At 47.3% G+C, this 23029-nt stretch overlaps 1 protein-coding gene across 12 annotated transcripts in view; it reads right to left on the minus strand.

The window, feature by feature from the left end:
* AFDN (afadin, adherens junction formation factor) overlaps positions 1-23029 on the minus strand; it is a 2107422-nt gene that overhangs the window by 1200357 nt on the left and 884036 nt on the right. For all 12 annotated transcript variants that reach the window (XM_069607417.1, XM_069607414.1, XM_069607416.1 and 9 more), the window contains one exon: positions 12564-12826. In XM_069607417.1, coding sequence (XP_069463518.1) covers positions 12564-12826 — 263 coding nt within the window. The remainder of the gene's footprint in view (positions 1-12563; positions 12827-23029) is intronic.

Here is a 23029-nt window from a genome sequence, read left to right on the forward strand (position 1 = left end):
AACCCTGTCCAATGTGTATCGTTTCTCAGCCGGATTGCCAAAGGCTCAATGGCGAGGATAAACAGCAGGGGGGAGAAGGGGCATCCCTGCCTGGTCCCCCTACTCAGCGGGAATGTGGCGGATGATTTCCCATTGACTCTTACAGAGGCCTCGGGAAGGGAATAAAGGAGCTTAACCCAGGACATAAAGTATTGTCCAAAGCCCATGCGTTCCATTATGGCCCATAGGGCTTCCCATCCTACCGTGTCGAAAGCCTTCTCAAAGTCCACCGCCAGGAGGGCCAGCGGGGACGGGATCTCGTCCGCCCGATCAAGAGCAATCTGGACCCTGCGGAGATTCATTCGTGTGGACTTACCGGGCATAAATCCACACTGGTCCGGGTGGATTAGAGACCCCATCACCCCCAGCAGTCTGCCGGCGAGGACTCTGGCTAGTATTTTGGCCTCCCCATTTATTAAAGAGATAGGCCTGTAGGAGGCGCAGTGCTCCGGAGGTTTTCCTGCTTTGGGGATCACCACTATTGTCGTTTTTCGGAGGTCGGGGGGGGAGGGTGCCCTGTTCTCTACTCTGGAGGAACATAGTGTGCATATGTTTCGTTGTGGTTACACTCAGCTTTTTCCATAGTTCTACCGGGAACCCGTTGGGGCCGGGGGTCTTCCCGGTTTGTAGTTGAGAGAGGGCTTCCCCTACCTCGTCTTCGGTGATGGCTGTGTCTAACTGTGCTATCTGGGATTCAGAAAGGCGGGGGATCGTGATCGCGTCCAGAAAGTTTGGGATGTTTAATGGGGGTTCTCGTATTTGCGGGGAGTATAGTTCTCTGTAGTAGTTTGCAAATTCCCCGGCAATCTCCGCGTCCCCCATCAGTAAGTCCCCGTCCGGGGTTTGGATGGCCCGTACTTGCCCTTTACTCTGCTCTCTACGCTCCAGCCAGGCTAATGTTTTGGTGGCTTTGTCTCCCCTCTCGTATATCTGGCTCCGGACCAACCAGTGGGCGGTTCGGGCGTTGTCTAAGGCCCTGTCCTTCAGGATTGTTTGGGCTGTCACCAACGCCTCATGTGCCTCCTGGGTTCCCTCTTCGAGGAGTTGCTCCTCTCGCCTAGTTACCTGGGCCTCCGCTTCGGAGATTGCCTCAGTGTGCTGTTTGCGGTGAGCTGCCACCAAGGAGATTGCTTCCCCCCTTAGGACGGTCTTGTATGCTTCCCACCTTATTATTGGGCAGTCCACCGCCTCCTCATTCAGGTCGAAGTATTCCGATGTTTTATTTGCAAGCCCCTCTAGTATTTCGGGTATCCCTAAATAGTAGGTGTTCAGGCGCCAGGTGGGTTCCTGTTTTGTTGTCAGACCCTTGAGCTTCACCAACAGGGGAGAGTGGTCAGAGATCCCTCTCGCCAGGAGTTCTGCAGATAATAGTCGGTGGGCCATGTTCATGGGGGTGAGGATATAATCGAGTCTGGATAGGGACCGGTGTGCGTTGGAATAGAACGAGTAGCCCCGATCCGTGGGGTGGGCTGCCCTCCATGTGTCAGATAGCCCCATAGCTTCTGCAAAGGTGCGGAGTTTGGTCGGGGTTTCTACTGCTCTGCTGCCCACGTGTGTTCTGTCCCAGGCTGTCTCCATGACCTCATTGAAATCTCCCCCTATTGCCCATGAGTCCGCCCGCTCTTCTAGTATCATATCTTGGAGCTCAGCAAGGAGTTCCGCTGTAAGCGTGGGGGGTGCATACACTGCCACGAGGCCCCACGTCTCCCCCCGTAGTTCCCCCAGTACCATCACAAACCTGCCCCGAGGGTCTGCTTTGACTTTCTTTGTGATAAACGGGAATCTTTTATGTATGAGGATCATGACTCCCCTAGAACCTCTGGAAAACCCGGCGAGGTATGTGTGTGGGTAGTTTGTTTTTCTAAAGAGCCCGCTGTTGGTACCGATCAGGTGGGTTTCTGTTATGAATGCAATGTCTGGGGAATGGCGGTTGAGGTATTGAAGTACCAGTCTACGCTTTATGCCCGACCCCAAGCCGTTCACGTTCCAGGTCAACATAGATATTTGTCTCTTATGTGTTATATCGGCGTGGGTCTTGGTTCGGGGTTATATGGAAGGATGCAGTGCGTTTCCTGTGTTTCTATTTTGTCGGTCGTTTTGAGGCATGACTGACATCCGAGCCCTCCTTCCGTTCTCATTTGATATTCAATTTTGTGTACTACATGTGCAAATTCTGAAACTCTAACCAGTGAATCGTAGGCCATGTCCGTGTAGATGGGTGTATGCTGGTCAGTGGGGGGGACGTTTCGGTCCCTCTCATATCTTATGCAAGGATTTCTCTGAGTATCTGTTTTGCTGACCATTACTGCTGGTATTTGTGACAAGAGGCCTTTCCCTTCCTTCACCAAGAAAACCCCCAAACTCCCCCCACCCTGCACTTCCCCCCAACCAGAAGTACCTGTTCCCCTAACCATTCAAACTGCTAAGGGGGCAAGGGCCCCAACTCGGCGGCGGGGGGAGGGGTCAGAAGGACCCTACCCCGCAACTCGTGTGGTTCAAGGTGACCACTGAACGTAACGAAGAACTAACAGTGAAGAGTCCCCCGCGGGGGGCGTAGAGGTGTTAGTTGTCCACTTTCCCCACAGCCCCTCCAGGGCCGCCTGCTGTGGGGCTCTCATTCCGCTTCCTTAGTCCTGCCAGTGAGTAGTTGCACAATTTCAGGTGTGTCCCCTATTGATCGGAGATCCGGGTTTTGCGGCTACTTCATGTGGTGGGGTGACCTGTCCAGCGGGGTGGTCGTTGTCACCGTCGTGCCTGCGGGGTGTGCCTCCACCCGGTCTATTCGGGCTTGGTGTGGAGAGGACCTGTGTTTCTAACCACTCCCAGGCTTCACGGGGGGTGCAGAACACATGAACCTTGCCGTTGTGGTATACCTTGAATGTTGCCGGAAAGAAGAGTGCGTATTTAATGCCCAGGGGTGACAGTTTCTTTTTTACGGAGTCGTAGGATTGTCGCGACTTCTGGACCTCTCTCGTGTAGTCGGGGAAGAACCCGATTCGGTTACCATTGTAAGTGATGGGGCCGGTCGCCCTTGCCATGTGCAACAGTGTGTCTCGGTCCCTATAGTTCATGAGTTTTGCGATTATTGTTCGTGGGGGGGCCCCCGGGACTGGTCTGCCCGTCGGAACTCTGTGTGCCCTTTCTATTGAGAAAAATTTAGAGAGTTGCTTGGGGGCCATCAAGTCTGCCAGCCAGTCTTCCAGAAAGAGCTCCATAGAGGGCCCCTCCTCTTTTTCGGGAAGGCCGAGTATGCGGAGATTATTCCGGCGGGACCTTCCTTCGCTGTCTTCAGCTCTATTTTCTAGCGTGGTAATTTTCCGTTCCATTTGTTCGAGGCGGTCTCCCAGGTTTTTAACTGTGTCTTCGGTGTCGGATATTCGTTGTTCTGCTTCCCCGACCCTAGCGGTTAGGTTCCTTAAGTCTTGCCTCACAAAGGACACCTCGGAGGCCAAGCCATCTATTTTGGTCTCTACCGAGGCTCTGGAGTCGTTGATCGCTGCCATGATGTCGGTGAGAGACAGCGTTTGGACCGCGTCCCCCTTCGTAGACTCGTTATCCGCCCTACTAGGTGGGTCCTGGAGGGCCGCCGGGGTGTTTGTCGTGTATTTATCTATTCTGTTTTGGGTCGCTCTACGGGGCTGATCCTTCCCCATTCTGATCCTATGGGGGTGGCACTGGATGCGATCCCGTTGGATCGGAGGTTCCCACCTGGGGGGTCCTTAGGCCTTCGATCCGGTTTTGTGGCCTCCGGTGGGTGGTCGACTAGTGGCCTTGTCCCTGGTTCCCAGCGTGTTGCTTTTGCCCCGTATCGGGCCTTGGCCTGCGCGGTCTGGCCTTATGTCCAGTGTGACCCACCCCTGGGTCTGTTTTATCGTGTAGTTCAGGGGGTGGGGGGGGTGTAATTATGCAGGCGGTGAGGGTGGCACCAGCCGGATGTGTCGGCGTGTTTATTCTGGCCGAGGTGGCAAGTTTGGGTCCAGGCGTCCAGGGGGGAGTCCTTGGCCTCTCACCCAGTGCGTGGCAGGTGCTTTTTCCCCTGGTATTTGGGGTGGGCCCCTTCCTCCCAGGAGGGAGCTCCTAGTTACGGTGCCAGGAGTCAGGCCACCCCCTCTTCCAGCCGCCGCGAGTGCCTCCCTCGATGTTTCTTCACCCCAGGCGGCCCCCAACCCAGGCAACCGGGGCCGGGGAGGGAGAGCACGGGGGGGGGGGGAGCAAGGAGGAGGCGGCCCCGGGTCCAGTCGGGCGCCCCTCCGAGATCTGGATCAGGCGGTGGCGGCAGTGGCTGGAGTGGAGGCCCGGGGGGGGGGGGGGGGGGGGCAGGGCGAGTCCTCACCTCCCAGCCCGCAGGGCGGCGACTCCGGTTCTGCGGCAGCTGTCTCAGAAGCCTCGGGGGATCGATTGGCGAGCGCGGCGTAGTTCCGGCGGGGCTCCGATGGGCGCTGCCGATGACGGCGCTTCCTTCCCGCCGGCTCTGTCACCGGCGGAACTTTCACACGGTGTAGGAGGCTCAGGCGGCCCCGATTTTCGCCGGGATTTTTCGGAGGGGATGCTGGTATATTCCCCTGCAGTATTATGCAGTGCAAGTCGGCAGAAGGACCGAGGAAGCGGCAGGATTTTTAAGGATTTAGGCAGCCCTGGCGGAGCGACGCGGAGTTAGGTCCTCATCCGGCGCCCCCTGGTGGCCGACTCCTCCAGGAAGGGTCATCCTTGACGTCAAGTGTTGGGAGTCCTCGTGCTTAGCTCTCTGGCTTTTACTGCATTTAGCACTTTTTCTATGCGTTTTACTCTATTTTATTGGTCAATCGAGCCTCAAGCTCCATCGATCTACCTTCCGATTAACAGGGACCCATTTTCTGATTCTTCAGCACCCCTCTAGGGCGGATTTCGTCGAGTTTACTTCTTGGAGGATTCCAGAAGCTTCTTCAAGGCCTACTTCGCGTGGACATGGCAGATGAGAAGAAGGACTCAGCACCCCTGTTAAAGATTTGTCCAGGCTGCGGCCTGCGGAACATCTTTTCGGATGGCAGCCATTTCCTGTGCCTCTACTGCCTGCACTGGAACCCGACGCACGTGGAGGATGACTGTGCATTTTGTCAGGACATGGTGCCCCGCACGCTGAGCGATCAGTGCAGGCGTCTCAACGAGTAGCTGCAGGCCATGGCCCTTGTTCCGGGTGAATCCCGGCAGCATGCCTCCCCTGCCCAGATGAAAGTTGACCTTTGAGGGCGCTCCTCCCCTCCCACGGGGGCCCAACATAAGGATAAGCACCGCAAGTGAACTGTCACCGGGAGCGCCGTTACGACAAGCTCCTCGGAGGCCAGGGCGAGCACAGGATCCCCAATGGCTTCAACCACAAGCCGATGCTCAGGATCTTCAAATAAGAGGAAGTCGGACCATCCGGGCAAGCTCTTGGAGAAGATCCAGACATACCCTCCAGAGAAGGCCAAGGGGGCGTGGGGTTCAGACCCTCCCCTTAAGGTGAAGGCCGTGGACTCGACCAAGTCCGTTAAGGCCCAGGTACATCTGACGAAGGCCCAATCTTCCATTGGAGTGGTGGCTTCCCTCGCGAAGACTGCTGTGGCGGATCCGCAGGGCACGGCCACAAAGGCAAGAGTATCCCTGCCTGCTAGGAGGGAGTCCTCTTTTCAGCCCATTGAAAAGACACAAGAGATAATTATGCCTATAATTTCACCGAAACCGTCTCCCCTGGTCGCAGAGAAGTGGGGGGGCACAGTAGCCCCCCAGGGCACGGTTATCTCCTCAGAGGAGGATCTTACCAACCTCCAGCCCTTCCAGGAGGAACGATGTGTTGAGAACAGGCCCTATGGGAAGGATCCCGACGAGGGTGACGATGAGGAGACCGACGAGGAGCAGCAGGGAGGGCTTGGAGGACCAGCCTAAGCTGCAAACTCCCTCGCCTCTGTCGCCACAGCCACCTCAGCAACCACCTGGAGACCTCTCAGTGGACATTCTCACAAATCTGCATACCCTATGCTCGGAGATCCGGACGAGAATGCCTCTTGCACCAGCGGCCCCTCAACAGGGGAACCATCATCCAAGAGGAGGAGAGTTCACCGTCCGCCTCCTTGCCACCCTTCACCTCTCTCCTCTCTCCTCTCCCTCGGCCACCGAGGGATGAGACTGATCCTGACATGGCGACGACGAGCACTGGCACGGACGACGCTGGAGGGTTGGGAGATCTATCTCCGCCTTGCAGATCTTCGCCGCCCGGCGAGATAGGCTTGTTCCACGCCATGATCTCCAGGGCATCGGAGCTGTTCCAGCTTGTCCCTGAGGAGAAGAAGAGGGTTTCCTATACCAGCGCCGTGAGGTGAAGAGGACGACTGTGCTTTCGATGCCGCTCTTAGATGACATTTGGGACGAGGGGCTGTCCCTCATGAAGAACCCTTCCTCGGCCCCGGAGAAGAGGGACCGTTATGAGAAGAAATACAGGGTGCCGGACTCTGCACCCAAGTGCTTGTGGTCCCAACCGTCTCCGGACTCTGTGGTTCCGGCGGCGGCCAAGAAGACATCTTCGGCGGCCTCCTCCCCCGAACAGTGAGGGGAAGAAGTTGGATGCCATGGGGTGCAGAGTTATCACGTCGGTGGCGACTACCATCAAGGCCGCCAACGCCCTCACCATTGTGGCAGGTTACGACAGGGAGCTCTGGTTCAAGATCACTCCCCTCCTGGACTTCCTTCCTGACGACAAGAGGGCGGAAGCTTTGGAGATCCTACAGGAAGGTGGTGTCATCGGACCACGCCATTACAGTGGCCACAGACATCACTGACACAGGATACCGCCAAATGTGCAACAGCGTTTGCCTTCGTCGGGGACTAATTTTCGCCAGGATGTTCAGTCAAAGGTGTTGGACATGACCTTCGACGGGGACAATTTGTTCGGACTTCCAGCAGAAAATCCCAAGGTGCTTCCAAAGGATTCAGTGGCGGTGCTTCATCCTATCGTCAACCCCCACCCAGGAGACCTACAGGGGCCATGCCAAATCTGGAAGAAGACGTCGTCGTCGCCAAGGCCCCCAAGGCAGTGCTTCGACATCAAAACAAGCTGAAGGCTTCACTTCCCTGCAAAAAAGGGCAGGTTAAAAAACAAATGTAACATTGTTGAGGGTCCATAGAACTATGGAGATAAAGTTGCCAAAAGAGAAATCTTTCCTAACAGCAACATTTAAAGTGTTTTCTGAAAGATGCTTTGAATTTATTTTACTACTTGGGGGATGGAGGGCGATGGGATGTACTCCGAAGGAAGGAAATCCTCAGTCACCTCTATGGCTTCTAACCATTTCCTGCATACTTTATCGATGACAAGCACTTGGTATGTTCATATGCATCAAGCCTTTAATGACTTCTTTTGTTGTCAGAAATGTTTATCAATATCTAAACCTTGTTTATTTTTGACTACCTGTAGCCTGAAAATATTGGCATCTGAGTAAAGTGTAGTGAGAAGGGATGAACAGATTGAGGGGGTTTTACTTTTTAACCAACCATTGTCTGCTCATCACCATGCAAATCCCTAGTGCCATTCCTATCCACTACTTGCCCTTCGGAGCCCAAAACACCTACCTGGATCTCTTTGAGCTACCTCTAATGCTTACTAAAATCAGACTTTATGCTGGCTTAGGCCTACAAGAGTTATTTCTAAGCAGTCTTTTGTGTAAATGGCTTAAGTGAGCTGTAAATGAGCTAAGTAATAAAAAAGTGGACACAAAATCTATCAACTCCGATTGCACTGTACCATTAAATTTTAAACTGGATTTTTATTTCCAATATTAAATATTATATAATAGGTGTGGGTTAACATCTATATCAACTGGGGTTGCAGCTAACCATTTAATTAATAGATTAGAGGGTATTTTAGCATACATTCACCCTGACTTTACCCTAATGTTGTTAGGAGATGTAATGCAACTGCCTTGACAAAATGTGCCTTCAACCACTTGACTTATAAGCAATTAACCACTTGACTTATAAGCAATTCTATATGTGTTCTCACATCCTTGCACTGAAATCCTGTTAATAAGCATTGGCAAGGGCAAACATTTTGCTTTGTGAATAGGTATTAGGCATTTTCCAGGCATTGTCATCATAAATCCAAGTATTTGCACCATTGGCCAGCTGTTGCCACCTTATGGACAGGTAGTGCTTGGCAAATGCCAATCCTATGTTTTGCCAAGGTGTGTTTCAGTTGTTTAAAGGGGTGAGCTCTAATGAAGTCTTTATATCAATATTGAGACTAGCAGGTGAAATGTGCATACTCTAATGGCATTGCAGGATTTTCTTTGCCACAGGGATGAAAAGACCAGCATGCCTCTAAAATCCCATGAACACAAATCACTAACAATAGTCTGCCATATGATAAGTATACCCAATGAATCGACAGGTCCATAGACATTGACCATGCATGTCAGAAACTGAGATGTGATGGAACCATGCACCAAGATGTAAGATCCACAATGGACTGCATATTTATACAAGGACTTATTTTTATTTGTTTTTTCAACAAATTGGTTTGTCATCCAAACAATTGATGGTTGTATATTCAAAAGCATGACCGATGGAAAATACGGGTTGTAGCAAGACATTGATCTACTGGCTGACTAACATCTAACCGTTGTTCATTTTGAGGTCTTAAAAGTATGCCTTCTTAAAATGTTGTACATTAATTCAGTAGCTTTTGAGGGCGGATAACATACCTTACATTATTACAAATTGAAAATAACCTAATAGTTTCCAGCATAGGTAACCACTGCAAATTAATAGATTAAAACTAGAGTTAATCAAATGTGAAAGATTATAAACATAACTATCAAGAGGATATCAGTCCTTGCATTTGCATACAAATTGCAAAAGGTAAATTACCATAATTGAATGCCAGGTTTTCATACTGATATCCAATCTCAATCCATTACCGTATGGATTAAACCCTTCAAATGCACCCCACGAGTTAAAGACTGTGGAGTGCCACAACGATCCTCACAATCACCACTGTGCTTCAACATCTACCAGACCCCAGTTATCAGAATCTTCAAAAAATACATTACATGCTACAACTACGCAGATGATACCCAAATCATCTACAAAATCAAAGACACCCAAGCCGATCATTTAACCCTAATCGACTGTCTAAAAGAAGTCTTCAATGGATGAATGCCAACAACCTTAAAATCAACCCAGGAAAAACAGAGATCATATCCAAAGACCAAGAGAACAAAACCGCCATCCCGTGACCAACGGAAATGGGAACCGCACCATCAAATCTTGGCTCTTCCCCTAAAACCGATCCCAAACTCAAACTAACTCAAACTGAATAACAGCATCTCAATGACTTTACCAAATACTAGATCATAAATAGCAATGCAGCATCATGATCCAAGCGACAAATTGAAAACGAATTAACCTCTATTGGTTAGCTAAAAAGGACAAACAAAATAGAACGAGTAAAAAGGATCAAACCAGCAAAGTAGATAAAAAGTATGCGTTGTACGAGAGCAGTAAAGTGGCTGAAATTATGGAAATGGACAAATAAATGTAATGGATAAGAGGAACAATGTGGACGTGAGGAATAAAGAGGATAAAAACAATTCAACTAACCCAAACTACTAGATCTTAAATAACAATAAGACAAATAACAATACAGCATCAAGATCCAAGCAAGAAATCGACAACTACTAACCTCTAATGTAAACTAAAAGACAAACAGAATAAAATGAGTAAACTAGATCAAAGCAGGGAAGGAAGAAAAAAAAATTAAAATTGTGCGAATACAGTAATGCACTTGAAATTAATTAAATGGATGTAATGATTGCAATGGACGAAAAGGAACAAAATGGAGGAAATTAATAAAGTGTAGAGGACGGAAAGATGAATATACGAGACTGATGAGTACACAGACAGATGGCACGGAATGTTTAAGTGCATGGTATAAATGGAAAGTACAGAATTGACGATCTGAGTACATAAGACGGGTGTAGTGCATGGGACTGATGGAGAGCAAGGAATGGATTGAGTGCGTACAACAAGTGACATGGCCTGAACCAATAATGCAAGATGAATGAACGAAGTCGGTGGAGCAGATGAGTGCGCAGAGCAGATGAGTGTGCAGAGCGGATGAGTGCGCAGAGCGGATGAGCGCGTAATAGCGGATGAGTGCGTAATAGCGAAGAGCATGGAACAGATAAGACCGTGGTGCGGATGTAGGTTGTGTTAGTGGATAATAGAGTGTAGCGGATGTAGAGTTCATGGAACGGACTAGTACGCATGGAACGGATTGGTGTGCATGGAACGGACTGGAGTGCATAGAAATGTGCAGCTTACATGGAACGATCTAGAGTGCATGGTATGTTTGAAAGAGCATGGAAAGGAACGGTTCTGAGTGCTTGAAACGGTCGTAATGCAGGGAACAGTCGGAGTACATGGAATGGATGAGTACATGGAACTATTGGAATGGGCCCAATCTGAAACACCTAAGGTAAACCACCATATCACATATCCAAGCTTACTCTCTTCTTACACCATCACTCAACTAGAACACAGCGATAGTATGACACCATTCGGTATAGCTGTTCTCATGCCATCATCTGCCTCATACTCCCCATCACTCTAACTAAACACTGCTGGTTACGCACCCTCCAGCCTAGGCATTCCCCTCAGGCCAAACGCAGCCAGAATCTGTCTGGATAAAACCTGCCAGAACGAACACATACTCTTGATCTCTCAACCACCACACCTACCGCTAAGAAGCAGCTATAACACGAATACCACACCAGCTGCACACATATCCGGTGCTCACACGCACCTTTGACTCTCTCTATTCTCTCTACTGACTTGAACTTCGGTTCCCGAGGGTGTTCAACCTACCAGCGCCTTGAGACCTTACCAATGGTACATAAAGCGCTATATAAATGCAAATTAACATAACATTACATCACCATCTAAGGTAGTAAAAAATCTGGGAGTCCTGATGGACAACACCCTAACCTTAGAACCACAAATAAATGCAAGTCAAGGAATGTTTCTTCCTCCTCCACATGGCAAGAAGAATCCTACCTTTCGTCTCCTTCACGAACAAAACACTCACTATCGTCGCCCTCATCATGTCAAGAATCGACTATGCAAACAGCCTATACCTCGGAATACCAGAATACCTCCTGAAGAAACTACAATGGATTCAAAATACAGCAGCAAGATTAATCCTCAAACTATCCAGAAGAGACCACATCACTCCTGCCCTAAAAACACTACACTGTCTCCCAGTAAAACATTGCATCACCTTCAAAACAATGTGCATAACGCACAGGACAATCTGTGGACAAGGAGCAGAATTCCTACAAAAGAAAATAATCTACAAGCCAACGAGACTCCTCAGGTCAAGCAACGAAATCCGCCTGGAACTAAAAACATACCGTAAGAAAAAACTTGGAGGCACCTCCTTCTACCACTTAGCCACAAAAACCTGGAACAACATCCCAAAAGAAATAAGAAACACCAAAGATGACCTAAAATTCAGAAAATTACTAAAAACCTGGCTCTTCAACACCACAGACTCGAACTGAAAACCGAAATGGAAAGGACACCGACAAGCTCCCAGAACTGACTGAGAAGCACCCAACAGCACCTGGACGGGTGACGCCGGGTAGAGTGGAACTTAGGTGACACCCATGGAGACGGCGTCAACAACCCCAGCCAATCCCATCCAACATCTTCACTCACCCCTTAGTTGCTACTAGGTACCACAGTGTTGTGGAATTGTCGGGATATTGCCAATCACCACACTGAGTTGTGGACACTGGCAGGTGCACTGGCCATATAAGTGGGAAGGGAGGACAGGTGGGTTTGTGAGGGAGTCTGGTGGAGGTGGGAGCGAGATGTGAAAGGGACCTTGAATGCCGGACGGGCCCAGATCAGGACAGAGGCGCAGGGTGCCCCCGCACCCCATCTGGAAAGATTACGCAAGCCCAACACGTCAATTCAGGATAGAGATGCCAACTAACCAATTCCACTAACAATTTCCCTCTATGCATACACCTCTCAAACTCCAAACCAAACACAACCACAAACCTACAGCACAACAAACCGCACAAACTTCACAATACCGCAACAACAAAACAAAAAACACACAGACTCGCACAACAGTACACTACGACTACTGGCCGCAAACACCCCAGATCCAGCCAACGGACCCACTGGCTGAGGCCGCCAACAGCACATCACTGCTTTCTTTCACTTTTCCAGCTTCCTCTCACTAACTCACCCTCCCTTCCTCTTGCAGAGCAGCCAGAGTGACAGGGGACCACTCTCGTGGTGATAGTGCACGGTACAAATGTCCTTTAACATTAAATATTAAAATATTTTACAAATGCTATATAACTAATGCACAATAGCAAGCTCTTCCCTAAGCTCTTTCCCTCAAAGAAAAACCACACAAAACCATTTCATAGGCTTTAGATATTAAAAACTTAATATCATTAAGTGACTAGGACAAAGAAGAATATGAACAGACTACTCACCCAGATTTGTGTCTCTGGTTTTTGACCATCTGATTTGCATCAACAGGTCTTTTGGGTATAATCTGCTCCTGCGTGGGATCCACAAATTTGAAGACATGAGAAGACCCAAACTGCACTGTCACACCACTTTGCAACATGGTTGTCTCAGAAACCCGCTGACCATCAACATATGTTTTGGCATCCATGCTTCGAGGGGTGACAGCGACTACACCATCCATATTGGTCAGATGACAATGATGAGGCTGGATTCCCGGACCAAACAACTGAAAATAAAAGATGAAGTCTCCTCAGTTAATATGGTTATCGCTCAAAGGCAACTTGTGAAATGTTTGTGATAAGTATTAAAGTAAGGTCCTCCTACACAGTGCCAGCAAACCTGTGAAGCACAATTGTGAAGAAGTGGATGCTGTGGAGAAGGGCCCGACACATTAGGCAGAATTCACCACCCCACTGAACAATTGCCTTTTAGTCCACTGATTAGCATATAGAAAGCAAGACATGAAACCAACAACAAATATGCATTTGTTTTTCTCAAAACATGTTTAAAACTATGTGGGCAACAATTGCTGTTTCATTTAACATTCCCTGGATTACACTTCTTTCATCTCTTACAACTGTCTCATTGACTCCTTGTTGGTGGGTTTGGAAGAGCTTCAGCTGTCTCCTCTGTACTTGCCTCATGTCATCAACCTGAAATTGGTGTACAGTGCAGATAAGGAAGTCTCAGATTCAAGATAGGGTCCAGCTAAGTAGTCAAGCAGGGGATACCACACTGGTTTTACTGGGTTGAGTTTAGGAATCTTGCCACTTCCCCATGCCATGGTCTGGGCTACTCCCACCAACGCACTCTCACATTCCTGCTACCTTTTATTATTATTATTATTTTTTATTTTAGCATTTACAGCAGAGCACCAAGCCCTCAGGCATCAGGGTGCTAGTTCCAGAAAGTGCAAAAGTCATTCTTCATAAACCGAGTTCAGATTGGAAAGTCACAAACAAGTGGTATTGCATACATAGTAGGACATAGCCTCACCTCATGGTACAGGGAGTTTCGTCTGATATACAAAAGAGCAACAGTCAAATCCGATAGTTATGTAATCTGGCAGAGCCATGCCTCATGGTACAGGGGGGCTACATACGATATACATGTTACATGCTGGGTGGTAGGTAGGTATGGAAGGTATAGTAAATGACAGGTGATGATACGGCAGGCACAAGCCATACACAGCCCGCATGGCTGGAGGACAAGATCCGGCAGAATGAGTGAGGAGCATATTGCACAAGACAGTGTAAGAAGCACGATGACTGCATCGATGCGGGAAGTGACTAAAGTCGATTTTGCACTAAACAGAGAAACGTTTGAACGCGATGGCTGCAAAGATGAGGGGAGTGCCTAAATTTGATACTGCGTCAAAAACAGAGGAACGTTTGAAACGAGATGGCCCAGACCTGGTAGTAAATAGCATTGGAGAGCAAAGGTGTTCTATCTAGGCATTTTTGATCACACTTTTTTGATGGGCGGAATTGTTGTTCCTTTGCATAGGTCTTATAGTGGTTGGCTCCGAATATTATATCTTGTACTTTTTTTTAATCAAAGAGAGGGCACTGACTGGGGAATTCCTGTCACTATTCCAATTTTGCATGTGCAGGTGGCAAGGATCCTTCACACTGACGTCCTCAAATTGTTTGTTATTCCGACATAATGCATGATGTGCTGTTCAAGTGTAAATGTATTTTTCTACTGAGATACAGCTCCAAAGTGGGGAGCATTGGAGAGCGTATCGGATTCTAGGCAGAAACAAGCCACAGACATGGGGACAAGTAATATCTGCCTTCCGAGGTTTGTGAATCTGCTTTCAGTCACATGCATTGCAAATACTAACTAGTAGAACCCGGAGGAGGGTGGATGAGCTGAAGGAAAAGAAAACAGATGTTTTAGTACTGTTTGTTTCACTGGAGAAACCACTCTTGCTTGCGTAGTTACACAATTGTTTGGGAACTTGTGCACTGAGTTACTCATTTTGCAAATCTTCTCAATTGTGGGGCTTGCAATGCAGGTTAGTATTGCCCAGAACTGCGTGTTGAGCATACTTTAAGGGCGAAGGGGAGGGGTTTAGGTGCTAAAGTGTAACGCAGCATCTAAACTTGCAGTCCATCTTGTGAGGATTGCTTTGGTCATGGGATGCATCTTGCAGTCATCACAGAATCCCAGCCTAGAGTCTCCTCTCATGTGGCCAGGGGAAGGCAGGTGCTACCTGATCCTGACCCTGGGGGTGGTAGTAAGAGGGAGGATCATATGGGAGGAGAAGGCTATCAAGGGAATGTGGTGACTCAGTCAGGCGAGATGCAGTATTCCTCCTATTTTGAGGATGGGGTCCCCATGGTACCTGAATGTTTAATGGCATCTTGTTATAGTCGGACCTCACCTCCCGCACTTTCCCATGATATCAAGAATAAGACCTCTCTTTGTAAATCTGGAATTAATGCATATGAAAGACAGGAGTCAATATTACCACTTTTAGTGGTAACGATACTTCATGGGGTTCAGGTAACGGACCTGAGAGAAAATCTTTATGTCCTTTAAATTCTTCTCTTAAACATGTGCCCTGTAAATCCCCTAAGCAATGTAGATTAAAGGGAGTAAAAACACATAGGAACATTATGGATGTCATGCCCATAATGCTCCTCGTACTGAGACGAGGACGAGGGGTCAGGTTTCCAAAGCGTGAGGTGCAGTCTAGTTGTTCTAATGACCCACACTTGAGCAGATCTTTAAATATTTAAAGGCCCGTCAGCTGTGGGCCAAGAGCAAACTGCAGGGGAGAACGCAGAGGAGACTGGAGAAGCAGCAGACGCCGCAGAATGAAGCAGGCACTGAGGCTGCTACTGTAGTGACAGTGGAAAGCCAAGCGGAGAGCCTGGAGAAGGTTGGAGTCCTTAAATGAAGTGGACGCAGAGCAGGAAGCGGTATTGGTGCCGGTAACCCTGAGGGAGAGAGAGAGAAGTTCCCTGCATCAGACATTCCATTCCGGCATATTGTGTTCACTGGTGAGCGTTACTGGTTGTGCAGGCTCCGGGGACAGACAGCGAGAGCTGTTGTATGCTGGTAGGAGCTGTCAAATTCTGCAGAAGTCCTGGCAAACGAAGAAACAGTGTCAGCGTGTCAGAAGACGACGCCACGAAAGACCGGCGAGTTTGCCTAGTGTAGGTAACCCCGAAACGCTCCTTTTGACTACCGAACAGTTCAATGTAAGCAAATTGGGCTCAACTCTCCAAATATGAGATGTCAGATTGGAGATTATAACCTGCAGTGTCAAAGCCAAACTGGGGGCTATCCAGTAGAAGAATACTAGAACCTGCATTGCCCAAGCAAAAGAGGGGCAATATTAATCAAGAAAAATACAACTTCCCTGAAAGCGGGATATTTAAAAAGGGAACATTGTAACCTACATTGACAAAATCAAACTAGTTCGAGACTGACATCAAGGCAAGTGAAATTCGATAATCCCATTTCAAGATACCTCGTGGGAGGGTGTTGTAAACCCGTCTATCAACAGCCAAGAGGCTGTACTAAAGAAAGGCAGATGCAGCAGGAAAAAGGTCCGTCTTGTGACAAGGAACAAGTGGGAGAGAAGTATAACCTGCATTGCCTATGTCAAACAGATCCATGTGAAAACTGTTGTCTTTTTGTGTAGCATGTTGGAGAAAGAAACTGTATGCCAATTTGTTTTAACAAGTCATACCACAGAATACAAATTGTAAAAGTAGGAGTTTTGTTTTTCCTGGCAGGAGAGTGGTAGTCCTGGCAGGCAAGTGGACCAGGAGGAAGAACACGAAGTCTGATGAATGTGGAACAAGGATGTAACAGAAGAAGTGGCAATTCCATTACTGTGATTGATGAACTGTGGCATAACCATCCTGAATAAGCAGCTGTTCCTAAGGAGAAAATATGGTTTAACCATCAGAGATTAACTGTTTGGACTTTCATCCTGAAGAGTGGAGAGAAAGTAAAGTTGGTTTGTCCAGTACAGAATATTTTGAATTAAAATAACTTAATTTTAATTGGAGTGAAACTTGGCTTATGTAAAGAACTTAACTGAAACTGAACTTTAATTGGACATATACTGAATTATTCCAGGGGAAGGGGATCCAACCTTGGTCACAAGGATTCTTGGTTGTAACATTTGCGTTTGAATTTCAATGTTCTTTTTGTGAAGTTAAATCGCCAACTGATTCCTGTATGATTTGTTGTGTGTATTAGTGTGAGGGACAGATATTTTGGATATTAGGTCACTTTTGCTTTTGCTTTAGGTTGTTAGGTAGGGAAACCTCTGTTAGGCTAGGGAAAGATAGGCATTTGTCTCAACCCTTTATTATTTAATAAAATGGCAACTTGTGACAAACGTATACCCAAGTGTCAGTCTCACATGTCCGACTCCTCACGGTTACCTGGGCACCCTTTCTTCCAGTTACAAAAGATACAAAGAGTTGGCTTCTATTTATTGATTTAAAGCACATTTTCAGATGGATTTAGGCAAACACCATTGGTGTGTTCTAAAGCTACCTTATGTTCTGAATAGTCAGTGTGTTCGAATGAGCACCTGTAGCTCATATATCTTTCTGATGGAGGTGACTGCAATAAGGAAGGCCACTTTGTAGCAGAGTTCCCCTATTTGGGCCTTCTGTATTGACTCAGATGACCATACATTGTGGTGGCAAGTGTAAGTGGCCAAACTCTGACTTCAGGAGCCAATCTGCCAAGTTCCTAGTATGTGGACTTGGCTGTCTGATCTGCGGATGCTGTAGTCTTAACATGTTGTGCAGAGCTTTATCAGTGGACACACTAACATGTTTAAAGGCTGAGTGTACAATGGCTGTCTCGCTCACAATGGTGTAATCTATTTAAATCCAATCTCAAAGCACTGCTCCTTTCTGAAGAACTTGTTTCCTAGCACTATATGTTACTCCATCATCCTGTTTCCCTCTCTTCCTAGCTTTCCTCTCTTTCTAGCCTCACAGACAACCCTACAGCACTTTTCCATCACCCCTCCATCCTTAATTTAGATCTCTCCTCCACCATCACGTTCCTTTGTTATTCTTTCCTATCCTCATCTCTGGTTTATGTTTCCACCTTCCCCTGCAACATCTGGTCTTCAAGTCACATTCTCTGACCCCATTGTCAAGGAGCCATGTCCTACACTCTGTTATTTATGTTTCGTAAGAGCCTTTGTACCAAAAATGTATTGCTTTCCTGTGATTTCTATAAATTAAATAAATGAGAAGTATATATTTATATATCAGAGGAAAAATGCTCTTTTGATCACAAAAGAAGGTACAATAAGAAATCAGATTTGTCGGGAAGCAGTGAGTTTCTTCCAATGGGGTGCGTTTGAGGGACATTCTGACCAGATTGTGAGGGTGAGTAAATGGAACAGTCACCCGGGACAATACGCAAGTGGACATACATTGATTAAGGACAACCAACGTAGGAAATTTTTAAGTGCGATTAGGCGGTGCGACCGCTATGCTCGGGATGTGACCTTGATGGGTGAAGAGCTAGAGAGGAGGCAGAGTAAGTGAGGGGCAGAGGCAGGTTATAGGCTATTAGGGAGATTTATCGGGTTGCATGCTTCATCCCCTCTCCTAGTGGGACCCCCCATAACTATTTGCTGGACTTCTAGACTTTTTCTTTTTCTTCTCAATGGGAGCCTTTTTCCCCGTCATTCTTTCTTACATGCTCTAACCATGTGAACTCTGTTCTTCATGTTTTACATATTTTCATGGAGTCCTGCTTTCCTCCATCTCTCTTAAAGGCATCTGTGTTAAATTTTTGAAGTACACAGCATCCTCTGTGCAGTATTGCTGGGAACCCTTTGGGTTCTCCTTTTTATGTTCTTCTATTTCCCCTCTACCCCCAAGTACTGCTCTTAAGGAAAGAGAGATACTTTGTATCTTTCCTAAAACGCTGACTTATGAGAAATTAGCACACATCACCTTATGTGGAGTGCTGAGGAGATACCTAGTATCCCCCTTCTCTCTGCTCCTGTGACTTTTTGGTTACAAAGTTAACCCTATAGCTATAGCTGGTGGCAGCGGACATGTTCTACCAATGTGTGTGCTATTTACTACCGCAGGCTGTATCCCCAGCCACGGTTAGGCACAAAAAGGTCACCTAGGTTCTGGCATAGTGACTCCTTTCTTTTTTTGCCATTTCTTGTGCGGTTGGCCTTTGTTATACCTTCTACCATTCTGGGAGGGGGAAGTCTGACTGTGTGTTTGGCTTTGGCCGGACCCTTTGAGTAGCCCGCCTGCGCTCCAGTGTGTCTGTGAGATCAGGAAGTATGAGAGGAGCTTGAAACTCCCCTGTCCTTTGCCTGCTGATGTAAATTGGTGCAGTCACACTGTGTGAGACTACACAACACCTATCTGCTTGGTATTAGGTAACCCACCTTTTGGTAAAGGTCCATACTACACAAGTTGGTAGTGTGACTGAGCAGCCAGGCATATCTCAAGAGGGGTAAATGTGAGCTGTCCAAATGAAATCCGTAAACACAAGTAGCTAAGTAACACTTATACTCAAGGTTTCTGTTATAAATAGTTATTAATTTATTTAATCTGCATCTGAACTAAACATGCTGGACAACCGTTTTGCTTGCCTCCTTGAGTTTCGAGGTACGCACAATGCTTTTGGAGCAGCTGTTCCGCTGAGGTTTATGCTTAGGGCGGTGTGAGTGTGCAGCCTCTCTTGGTCGCCCAGTGTTTTCTCCATGACTAGCTGTGAGGACGAGTCTTCGGACACAGGGGTCGACTCCGAGGCTAGTCTACTGGCGCCTCGACGCATGGTTCTCCGGGGTCTAGTAAGTCCCCAGTCGGTATATTCCTCAACATTGAGAGTCTGCATTGTGGTGCTGTCCTTACCCTACTCTGCCTGAAATGTTACAATTAGCTCACACTTTGTCAGCGCTTCCTTAAGGTCCTTGACAAGCCTGGTAGCAGTTCTCAACGTGATCCAGAGGAAGACAGCTGTTGCACACTTTCTGCGTTACATTGCAGGGAAGTCTTGAGTCATACCCAGGAAAATGTAGAGGTTGGGAGTACCAATGATATGAACAGGGAAGGGAAGAAAGGCATTCTCTAGGCCTCAAACCAATTGTATTAAAGATCCCTTGCTTGCTCTCCCTACTGTGCGCCGGATGGCTTCGCTAGGTATCGGTCATTCAAAAAACCATGTTGTGCGGGTGTAGTGGCATAGAATGATGTTATGATACTGCCCGCTTATTGAAGTAATGGGCAAACAATAGCAGACCAAAAATAATCTGAGGACACCAATGTGTGAATGATCATGGGTCCTCATACTCGTTGGATTGGGATAGATTGACAAGCATGCCCCTGATAACACTACTTCTTGTTTTTGAAATCGTGAACAGGGTGTCAAGAGTCAACCGCTAGTTGGCAGTCTATGAAAAGCATGTGAATCTAAGCAGATTAACAAACCTGAGAAACATTCAAATTCTAAGAAGTTACACAATAAAAAGAAGACACTTGTGGGCATTATGTAAGCATAAGAACTGGCATGTTGCTAGTTGATTCCCCTGTATCTAACATATACCAATAAAGGCAATGTTCTTCACAAAAATTAGAGACATTAGGACCTATAAAGGTCTGCCAATAGTACATACAAAAGTCCACAAGATGTTAATGTTAAAGGATATTTGTACCGCGCACTATCACCACTGAAGTGGCCCCCTGGCGCTCTGGCGGCTCTGAAAAAGGGGAGGAGAGGGGTTTGTTAATGGGAGTAAACTGGAAAAGTGCAAGAGAGCAGTGATGTGCTGTTGGCAGCCTCAGCCCGGTGGGTCCGTTGGCTGGGCTTGGGGTGTTTTACGGTCCGTAGTCGTCGTGTTCTGTTGTGCAAGTCTATGTGCGGTTTGTTCTGTTGTTGCATTGTTGTGAAGATTGTGCGGATTGCTGCGTTTTAGGCTTGTGGTTGTGTTTGGTTAGAGTTTGAGAGGTGTATGCAGAGGGATGGAATTGTTGGTTGGTTAGTTGGCATTGTTGTCCATTGCAATTATGGGATTCCATCTAGGTGCGGTACATGCGGACATTCACATTTCTATCTAGATGTGACGCAAGCTAAAGTTAAGAATCCGGAGTGAGGCACATGCTAACAGTCACACTTCCATCTAGATGTGACACAAGCTAAAGTTCAGAATTCTAAGTGTGGTGCATGTTAAGAATCACATTTCTATCTAGATGCGACGTAAGCTAAAGTTCAGAATCCTGAGTGTGGCACATGCCATCTATCATATTACAATCTAAATGCGACGCAAGCTAAAGTTAAGATTCCCGAGTGTGGCACATGCTAACAATCACATTTCTATCTAGATGCGACGTAAGCTAAAGTTCAGAATTTCATACGAGTGTGGCACATGCTAACAGTCACACTTCCATTTAGATGCGACACAAGCTAGGGTTCAGAATTCTAAGTGTGGTGCATGTTAAGATTCGCATTTCTATCTAGATGCGACGGAAGCTAAAGTTCCGTTACCTACATGTGAGGTACTAGCATATGCATCACAAGGCTACATTTACAATCCATTTACAGTGGTCACAAGTCTTCCTAAGTATGTATTATTAAAGTCTACGGCAGTCTACGCTGTGGAAGGTAAGTGACAGGTGCTTTCTGGAGTAGGGTAATTGTTCTACATCCCACCCATGCCACACTCAGTTTTGTTGGTGTCTGCTGCCTTCCTTGGATTCGCCTGCAGACACCTGCAGACACTTTGTGGAGCCGCCTCTGTTGGAGTCGCCCTTGGCCTTGGGGCCCTTTGCCGCAGGGGCTGCCGGGTGGAGGGCTGCCCTGGGGAGATGGCTTTAATAGTGTACATTGAGCCAATCGAGGTGAGGGGTGGTCTGGAAGACGGGAGGAGGGAGGGGAGGAATGGGAAGCGAAAGGGGGACGGGGAGAAAGAACCACGTGGGCGCCGGTACCAGGAGGTACACCGGGCTCCTCAATCTTTTAAAAACAAAAGGGACCCAGGAGGGTCTTGTGCAGGGCCTCACTCACCTGTGCATCGCCTGATGGAAGCATGGGAAGGTGGAAGGACCAATCAGGGGTGGTAGGCGGGTTGGGGAGGCGGAAGAAAGGCATGGGAGAGCGAGGGAGCGGGGAAGGGAGAGGAGGCTAACGGGCAAACGAGGCCCTAAAAATGGCTAAAAGGGGGCCCAGGAGGGTCTCCCAAGGCCATGACTCACCTGCCCAGCCCCGTGGTAATGGCGATAAAAAACGTGATTAGTTTGTGTTATGTATTTGTGAATTGCATCTTCCCTTGGCATGTGATGCAAATATGGTTTGCATTTCTAGTCTCTGCAACAAAATTCCCAGTAGTAATATAGATAGAACTTTTAAGATAAAGTTTATGCATGTCTGCGCGTATCTCTATATTTTTCATGATTTATCCATACACTGTCTCTATTGAACATATGTGCCCTTTATCACCATTAGTACTGCATCATTTATAGGTTGCATACTCTCCTACTACTAGTCGTTAACTGAATGCCAAGTTTATCCACTCCACAGAATACATTAGCATTCCCTCCTATTGAGTGGCCATGCACGTATAGCACTGGTAAAGTGTTTTTCATTTCCTTCTTTCCTATTACGCTTCAAATCCTGTGTTTCTCCCTGCATTCACCTTATTACACAGACTAACCATGGCTTTGCCATTAGAGACAGTTGGCTTGGCATAGCCAGATTATATACCTCAGAATTGTAGGAGGGAGTCTAGAAAATGTTCCCATATACTTCTGGCCTTCACAGCACATCTCTGGGGCATGGGACAATCATGTTTCACCTAATTGCAGTACTTCTTTCCCTGGTACTAGAGAGCACCATCACTGGAAAATGGGCATTACCACAATGATCTTATTTTCTCACTTTCTAGATCAAGACTGTAGGTCCTTTTCCATTTTTGAAAATTAAAGGGATCACAGAGCATTTCCTCTTCAGTGGAAAGGATTTCAATTTCCAGCACTCTTCAAGTGTTCCATGCAAGGGAGAGCAAAGTTCTTGAAAGAAGTTGCAGTAACGTGTGTGTGTGGGGCGTTGGACTATTCCAGTGTTCATACTCAACAGCCCTTATTAACTTTTTCTAGTTCGATGTGTTTGGGAGTGCAATGCTCAACTACAGGAAGGCTTATTTAATTCAAGAAGCCCTGTGTCGCTGGTGTGTTGCACTCCTTCTCTGAATACAGATCTTTCACAAGTTCCCCTGATTTATTCCTTCCTGAGAAGACTTGTTTTCTGTAGAATCTAATAACCTTTCAAAAATAAATTCCTTATTCTTGGTGTTTACTTGAAGAATAGGTCAACATGTAGAATTGGCCTTTGAACTCCCGAGTAGAATAATCATAATTTCTACCTGCCCAGATGGATTTCTAGAATCTGACCTGCTGGACCGATTTCA

Source organism: Ambystoma mexicanum, chromosome 4q (genome assembly GCF_040938575.1).
Source record: "Ambystoma mexicanum isolate Mex_15411 chromosome 4q, UKY_AmexF1_1, whole genome shotgun sequence".
In the NCBI taxonomy this organism is placed as follows: domain Eukaryota; kingdom Metazoa; phylum Chordata; class Amphibia; order Caudata; family Ambystomatidae; genus Ambystoma; species Ambystoma mexicanum.